The sequence below is a fragment of the Sesamum indicum genome, linkage group LG9 (assembly GCF_000512975.1).
Source record: "Sesamum indicum cultivar Zhongzhi No. 13 linkage group LG9, S_indicum_v1.0, whole genome shotgun sequence".
NCBI lineage: Eukaryota > Viridiplantae > Streptophyta > Magnoliopsida > Lamiales > Pedaliaceae > Sesamum > Sesamum indicum.
In genome coordinates, this window is record NC_026153.1 from 1,791,090 (window position 1) to 1,799,941 (window position 8,852).

The window sequence follows — 8,852 nt, forward strand, 5'->3', positions numbered from 1 at the left end:
TAAACATTTCATAGTATAATCTTCCATGTCTGGTTTCATTTCCCATAAGAACCATACAAATTGAACCATTATATCTCAAGTTATAACGTTTTTAGCACACTTAGTCCAGATTGCTCAGAAACAGGACTCACTTTACCCTTTTGAACAATGAATTTAGTTTCTATACAAAACTACAATGTTTTAGTAGACATCCTAAGGTTTTCATTTATGCAAGAATCACTACAGTTGGACAGGTGCAAATCAAGAATATCGGGAAATACAGAGGGTGATTGGAGCAAATCCGATCCTGATACCATTTATCTAACTTAATCCATTATTCTCTTCAATTTTCAGCTTGTATCCTAGATTATACATGAATTTAGACAAGGAAGGGATAATAGATTCCACCAAACCAGCTGTAGAAGGCTCCTCAAAGGAAATCCTCAACGTGTTTGAAAGAAATAGAGAAGACAAGTCTCACCTTTCTTTCTTTTGTCTTGTCTTCCGCCGCCTCCCTCTTTCTTTTCTTAATTTGTTTACCTATCAAATCTGTTGCATTTTTTGGTTGAGAATGGTTGCTGCAAGAAGGAAATCTCGACTAACATTTCGTATTCTGGAAATATGGACTTTGATATGGAATACTTATTTGCAAGAGATTAAGTTGTCCTTAATGAGGTCCAGAAAAGTTCATTTTTGATTTTGTACATTGGCATCACTTTAGTTTTCATAATTTAGCACATAGTAATTGAACTCTATCAACTAACTTACGACCTCTATGTTCACTGTCTTCATGTTTAGTTCGTTAAAATATACAATGGAGATCAAGATTAAAATGACCAGTAAAGCTGTCTTGCAACCGCCATAATTCAAAAAGATCTTACTCCAAGTTATTTTCGAGATATTCAATATTTGCCATCATCCAAAAAATTCTTATTTAGGTGTTTTTAACTGTTTTAGCATAAATACATACATATATATACACACACATATATATAAATATGTATAAAAAAGACATGATTTGACAATAAATAGTAAATTTTGTCTCCCAAAACACAACATTAAACATATAATACATATTTTAAATTATTTTTAAAAATAAATCTAAACATACATACTATCTCTAACACACTTATTTATCTTTATTTTTCTTTCTCTATCCCCACAAAACACAACAAAATACTAATCCAAACATTATGATTCTCTTTTTCCAAAATGTTGAGAAAGAATTGAACTTATATAACTGATTAGGTCCAATAAGGGTGGACAGGTTGCGGGTTGTGACAGGGGTGGGTTACAGGGTTTTACCTGGAGTAAATGAGTACGAATTTTATCAAAATTAGAGTGTCGTTTCTATTTAAAAATAATAATATAACATCATAAATTACATTTATTAATTTTGAAAACAACTTTATACATAATTTTTTTTCCTTTTTTATAATTTAAAAATAATTAATGTTAAGAAATTCAGCGTGTATATATGAATAATGATATATATTAATTATTTGGGAGTGCAGCAACATTGTAAAAATTAGAATTAAGTATGTGATTAGTACTTGCAATTCTGAGAGCCCCCCTAGAAAAGGGCCAATGAGATAGCACAGGTGGTTAGAGAGAGAGAGAGTGGAGTAGCAGTCGGTACTGATTCTAGTGCTTTCCTGCGAAAGACCCCACCTTTTTCATTTCTTTATTATAATTGAATTATTATGTAAAACTTAAATCTTTTTTTCATAGCATTTGTGAAAACCCCACAAAGGCTGAGGGGATTCAGACAAGATTTTGTGTACCATACCATGGTTTGAGGTTCAATACTGATGGATGGTAATAATTACTACTGCTACTACTACCCCTTATCAGATGGATAAAAGCAAAGACTGAAACAGAATAATCAGACAGTTTTTTCTTCATTGAGAAGGAGGAGAGAAAATAGAGGTAGACAGAGAAAGAGACCCCTCCAAAAATAATATAAAATCAAGAATTAATAATAATTTTTTTGCAAATGAGAAAAAGACTGGACCCCTCCCCTACTCCCTTTCTGATGGCTTGGATATATAGTTTGACAAGAAAGCTTTGATCTTTTGCTCTTCTTCCTGTTTGAGTTTTTGGCCCAGAGAAAAGTGGACTTTCTGTCTTTGAAATCATCTCTTTACATATACAGCAACAAATTTTCAAGAGTTTTTATTTCTTTAAGATGTTGGCATAGGTATTACTACTATGATGATCTGAAGAGAGAGAGAGGGATATATATATATATAGAGAGAGAGAGAGAGAGAGAGAGAGAGTGTTTTGTTCTTGCATGGCTAGCCAAAGATTTGGAGAGGCAGCCTTGTCTGAGTCTGGACCTTCACACCATCATCACCACATTCCGTATTCGCTGCCCCACATGCTTCACCACCCCAATACGAGTTTCATGTATGCCAAAGATTTCATTTTTCTTCACATTTTTTGGTTGTTCTTTCACTCTAATGGTTGATATTGATTTGACGGGAGTGAGTTTCTCAAGTTTGTTTCTTGATTTCTGACATGGGTTTTTATTTTCATTTTTCCTGTTTGTTTTGTTATCAAGAAGAAATCAAGAAGGATCTGCGTTTGATTTTTGAGAGCTGGAAGAGGGTATAGTTCTCCAGGGAGTGAAGATCAACAATGATGAGACAAAACAACGTATGCTGAAATCCCTTCCTTTCTATGACGTTTGTTAAGTGTAACCAACTCCTAAACACACACACACACACGCACAAGGCGGGGGTGGTATGCTTTGAACATGTCCACAGAGCCAAAGTAAAGGGCCTTACCATTTCTAACACAGAAATCATTCTTGGACAAAGGATTTGAATGGCGTGGGGTTTCAAATAAGGAAAAAACCAGACTTTGCTTGCATGATTTCTACTGACTCCATAACTGCTAAGGAAAAAGAAAAAAACATATAAAGGGCGATTAGGTTCCTCTCCTTTTACAGGGGTGTTCCTGAATCCTGCAAAAGTTTCAAGTCTTTGTATTTATTTTCTCCCCTCTCTGATCCTCAAAGATTTTGCTTTGTGATTTTGTGCAGCTTTATACACCACAGTCAGGCCTGCAGCAACTCTGGAAATGTTCCCTTCTTGGCCTATGAGATTCCAGCAACATACCCCAAAAGTACTCACAATTTCCCTTTTAAACTTCCCCTTTCTTTGACCATTTCTATTTTATCTTCATCCCTTTCTTCCTATATATCTCTAGTAGAGGAAAAAATCTCTCTAGGTAACTTCTGCTGCTGAAAATTATGAGTTTTGAGCTTATCTTTTAAGAGCTTTTGGAGCTTTCTTGATTTTTTCTTTGGGGAAGAAAGAATTGTTTTTTTCTGGGGATGATATAGTGATGAAAGCCATTTGACTTATTTTCTTGGAGTGGTTCTTGGTCATTAATACAGGGAAGCTCAAAATCAGCAGAAGAGAGTACTGATTCCGGATCAGCAGTCAACACACTTTCCACCACTAGGTTGGAGCCTGACTCTCCCATCAGCAGAAAGACATCTTCAGACCACCGCCTTCCGCCGTCGCAAATGGACACCGGAAGTGTAGTTGATAGCCCAAGAACAGGTGGTTCACAGACTCAACCAGCTGCCAAACAAGCTCCAGAAAAGGTTTTTTGTGCTTGATCGATCTATTCTCATAATTCTTATTCTCTTCTTTTATCATAATCCCAATATTTCAGGAAAAAGGTGGTGTCTTTTATTGCTATATCTAATCCTTGTTATTATTGTCTCTCTCTCTCCCCCTCCCCGTCTCGAATCCCAAATCCCAACAACTGCAAGAAGATTTGTATCAAAAGGGCTGAGTTACTTCTGATTACTGAGGGATTTTCTGATTGTTATTCTGACAAGTAATCAAAGAGAAAGCAGAATCTTTACAGTAGCAGTATCAATTTTTTATCTTTACTGCTCCATTATAATAATGTTGGCTTTATCTCCAGAACTGTAGTTCAAGTCCTAGTTCATAATTACCTACTTTTTCCCATCCCAAGAACTGTAGTTCAATTCCTTCTTGGCTTTTTGGCCTCCTTTTCTGCAATAATCTTTAATAAAATACAAATCCAACAAATGGTAAGCGATGGAGCGGAATAAACATTTTTCATTATGCATGTAGCAGTCACCCCCCATCATAATTATTTTCAAGAAACAGTATCAGAACTCTGAGAAATTCTTACATATCCTCTAATTATTACAAACTTGATTTTTGGTAATAAAAAAACATGAGATCTTTCAAAAGATTCTGCCATTTCTGACACGTTACCTCCTCCCTTCACTTCAAAAGAATTCAGAGGATTTACAAGAGGGGATTGAGAAAAACTGAAACCAATATATTAAATTTATTCCAGCTGCTCTTATTGACTCTAGTATTTTATGTTTGTTGAGCATATGTTTTAGCTTAAGAAAACAATTTTCTAATCTATTTAATTTTTTAAAAAAAAAATTATGCAGAGAAGGGGACCTGGTTCTAATTCAGAGAAAGTTCTGGATGCTAAGGTGATGAAAAAAATCCACATTTATCCACATGCATGGATGGCCTAGAATTTAACTTTTACAAGACTTCTAAAATTTCTTGAGTTTTTTTCTTCTTCCCCCTTGGCCGGCAATTAGTGTTTATTTTCCAGAAAAAAAAGAATAATCTTGAAGCTGATGGTTCATTCTCTGATCACAGACATTGAGAAGATTAGCTTAAAATAGGGAAGCAGCAAGGAAAAGTAGGCTTAGGAAGAAGGTGGATTCCCAATTTTTTGTTTTTTCTCCCAAACAAGGAGTTGTAAATTTGAGTTGTGCATATTTATAGTATTGTTGTATTCTTGCAGGCTTATGTACATCAGCTAGAATCAAGCAGGATTAGGCTCACTCAGCTGGAACAAGACCTTCAGAGGGCAAGGTCACAGGTAAAACTAGCTAGCTTATACATAACATAGGGACAATGAAGAAGTTTGATATTTAAAAAAAAAAATTCATAAATTTAATCCCCTATAATAAATTAAATAAAAAATTCAAACTTATAATTGATTTTCTGAACTCTCTCTCTCTCTCATCTTCTTAACTTGCTGTGGTCAACAGGGACTTTTCTTAGGAGGAGGTGGGGTTGCAGGTGGCAATATTAGCTCTGGTATGTCCTATTATTTCCTGCATAGTAATTTACTGAACTGCCCTTTCTCTCAAGTGCCAACCACTTCCATGAATATTCAATGAACCATTCTTTTCTCACTTAGAAAATGTTTGATACTCAAAATATTTGACTTTTTCGTCCTTGGTTTTTTGTAGATGTGCTCATGCCCCACACATTGATATGTTTCTCACCTGATTGTGTAAGTATGGCAAGAAGCCAAGGAACTTTGAGAAAGAGGGAGCAAATAGTCTTTTCAGTCCATTTGAAAAAAAGATATCTAAATGTCAAACCCTTTGATTCTTAGACTTCGCTAGATTTTCACCTAATAATCCACAGTTTTCACCATAAGCAGCATGCTTTGTTTGGACCTTCAAGAAGCCATTTGTCCGACATAGCAAGCATCAATTTTCAAATCAAGACTGGCCTTTTATTTTCACGTAAAAAAACATAATTTTGCATTTGACTAAGAGATTTCTACTTCTCCAAAAACCCTGTCAGAGATTTTCATGACTGTTTCAGGTAAAAAAGAATCACATCAAATCTCAGTATGACCACGGCTTTCAACTTTTATTGCCTGGTCAGCAATAGTGTCCTTGATTATTTATATATGTGTGTGTTGATGTGTTTCAAGCTTGTTTAATTTGTGGTTTAGGGTTTGGGGTTTGGGGTTTGGGGTTTTGGGTTTAGGGTTTAGGGTTTAGGGTTTTTTTTTTTTTAGTCAGAACACCCAAAGGTGGGGGATGCTTATCGGGGTCCCCATCCCATTTTCATTAAAAATAAAGCACAGTCAGAATTGCAACATAGACGCAACAAAAGATAAATGGAGGAGTACTACTCCTTTACATTGTGACACGACATCAAGTTTTTTGTTTCTTCCATTTTTTCTTGATTCTATCTGTCTTAATTCTTGGACCGCACGAGCCACTCCTCTGTTTCATTACTCGGATTTTCTCCTCCGTGTTCCTGACTAGGTACTCCGGTATCTCGTCTACGCGAAATTGATTCCTAGGCAGTCTGGCCGGAGAGGCCAGTTCCTGTAGCAGCTGCTCTGCCGAATCTGCAGGGTTGCAATTGGTCAAGCAAGGTGGGTCGCAGATCTTCAAAGGCGTGGCATCAATACCAAAGTCTCCCCCTTATCTGAACCCTCTTGTAAAAGCATGGTAGCATTTTCCACTTGTATCCAATTTTCTTCAGCTATTTTATTTTCTGAATTCTCCTCACCCATATTTCCATCATCGCCGGCAGTGTTAGCGACATTCACAGACACAATGTTATCATGCACAACCACGTGATTCTCACCTACAACAAGATTATCGGCAGGCTCGTGTGCTGAACAGTTAGCATTATCAACATGCAGTTCGTTTTCCACATTCGAGTCACAGCTAACATCCGACGTCTCGATTTCAGCAATATCATTACCATGTTTACCACTATCAACATCATCATTAGAGGGATTAGTAGGGTACCTGCTTGATTCACCTCTCTCAAATGCTTTGGTTGTCTCAATCTCAACCTGTTCCTTTGTTATTGCTTTGTCCCGTCCGACCTCTTTCGCAACCTTCTTTCCTTTTATTTCCCGATTGCTCGGCTTTTGGGGGGTGGTTTGGGAGCATCGCCTTCCGTATAGCAGTCTGAGTCTCGATGCCCAACATGTTTGCACAACGAGCAGTAGTGTGGGATATTCTCATACTCAATACGCTGCACGATAGTGGCCCCACAAATTTGGATTTGAAAGTCTTCAAGGCGCGGTTTGAGAAGATCCAATTCAATGCATGCCCTCGCCTTGCGGAACAGATGTGCTGGTAGCTCTGGAAAACTAACCCACACCGGTACAATTGATGACTCCTTCGACGGTGTGAAAGTAGGAGTCCACTTGAAAATGCGCATTGGGTACTTCTGGATATACCAAATACGCCGCAACCACAGACGAGTATAATCTGCTTCACAAGATAAGGAAATTAAGACATGCCTGTTGTTCATCATACTAACCATGAATTTATTTTTGATGCCAGTTCCCGCGATCAGTTTGTGTAGCATGCTGTACGAAAGTGCTCCATGCGAAAATTTTCCTACGAGTGCAAATCTGAATGGAGCTGCGAGTACTTCGGTCTCGGCATCTGTAAACAGCAATGTTAGACCTCTGTCATCAGCCAAAACTGTACCGATAGCGGGAGGTGGCGAGTCTGCAAAAAAATATTTGTTGGTTGCCGTATTTGTAGTTTTTGAGGTCCGAGATGGCACCACAACTTCTGCGAACGTTTTCCTCGGAAGGTTTGGCGTCGAAATCGATGGAGGCGGCTGCTGAAGCTGGTGGGTTGACTGAGTTGACCCAGTCAACACGGTCAAAGGGGGGTTGACATGGACAGTTGACCGAGTCAACTCAGTCAACATTAACTGTTGACCGTCAATGGCTGCCGGAGGAGGCGACACCGGCGTTGCTCCGATGGCTGAAACAGAGCGGATGGTCTGATGCGCCATGACGAGGCGAGGTGAACGGTGAAGGGCGGCGGTGACGGAGGAAATGGGAGAAATGCATTTAGGGTTTAGGGTTTGGGGTTTGGGGTTAGGGTTTAGGGTTTAGGGTTTAGGGTTTAGGGTTTAGGGTTTTTTTTTTTTTTTTTTTTTTTTTAAAAAAAAGTCGGGGTCCCCATCCCATCTTCATTAAAAAGTAAATAACAGATACATTACATTAAGAAAGCATGAAGGAAGGAGTACTACTCCTTAATATTGAGAAACAACATATAGTTAAAACTTTCTAAGCGGTTGCATTGTCCCAGTGCGTGCAACGATGTCTGTATTTTCGTGGCGGGGTTGGAGAAGGAACAAGGAACTGTTCTCCTTCCTCTGTTTCAGCCGGATTAAGGTTCAGCGAGCAAATTGGATCCTGGATCTTTAACGGCCGTGGGCTATCTGGGTTGACATCATCGTCTTCCCCTTCTGATTCATCAGTGTCATCCCATTCCTTCAGTGGTCGAGCAGTCATTCCAAAAAATTTCAGACTTCTGAACAGTTTGGAGGCCTGTTGAAGGTTAATCCGTTTCTTCCTCTTTTGGATTTCCACCCCCACAATAGGAAAATACACATCACCCACAACCAGATTATCAGAAGGCAAATCAGTCTCAACAATATGTTCCACAGTTTCCTCACCCATTTTATCGACCTCACAGGTAATATCAACATGCTCGTCATTGATCACGATTTTATCATCATGCTCACCATGTTTACCACTATCAACATTGTCATTAGAGAGGTTCGTAGAGTACCTGCTTTTGGAGCATTCACCCCTCTCAAATGCCTTGACTTTTCCAGTCACCACCTGTTCCTCCGTTCCCATTGTCTCCTTCCCTTTTGACTTCTTGGCTCGTGGAGGGGGGCGGGGGGCATTGCCCATTGTGTAGGACTCCAAGTCGTCGTGGCCAACGTGTTTACAGAGGTTGCAATATTTTGGAAGCTGCTCATATTCCACTTTCTAATGAATTGTGACTCCATTGATTTGTAGGTTGAAACCCTCCACAAGTGGCTTGGTAAGATCAATCTCAATGCCAATTCTAGCGTTAGAGAGTTTGGATTGATTCAACGTGCAGTCGTCAATTTGAAGTGGTGTTCCTATCATGTTTGCTATCGCAAATAGAGCATCCTTATGAAACAAATTGGCTGGGAGTTCAGGAAAACGTACCCAAATCGGAATAATAGAGGATTCCTGTGTCGGTGTGAATGACGGTGTCCATTTGAAAATGCGCATCGGAAATCCTT

The 8,852-nt window shown here is 38.6% G+C and overlaps 1 protein-coding gene and 1 long non-coding RNA gene across 4 annotated transcripts; one reads left to right on the forward strand and one right to left on the reverse strand.

The window, feature by feature from the left end:
• LOC105170213 lies at positions 2,046-5,739 on the forward strand. Of its 3 annotated transcripts, none has more exons than XR_002287826.1 (9): positions 2,046-2,388; positions 2,543-2,637; positions 3,026-3,108; positions 3,383-3,595; positions 4,433-4,477; positions 4,653-4,712; positions 4,801-4,878; positions 5,051-5,099; positions 5,255-5,739. It is a non-coding gene; the product is annotated as an uncharacterized LOC105170213 (long non-coding RNA). The 3 variants fall into 3 exon arrangements; XR_002287824.1 differs by having other exon boundaries at positions 2,048-2,388; positions 2,546-2,637; XR_002287825.1 differs by lacking the exon at positions 4,433-4,477 and having other exon boundaries at positions 2,049-2,388; positions 2,546-2,637.
• LOC110012599 lies at positions 8,539-8,852 on the reverse strand (the record flags this gene model as incomplete). Its single annotated transcript, XM_020696888.1, is given in 1 exon segment — positions 8,539-8,852. A coding segment is annotated over 1 exon segment (284 nt), but the record flags the coding sequence as incomplete, so codon positions are not given.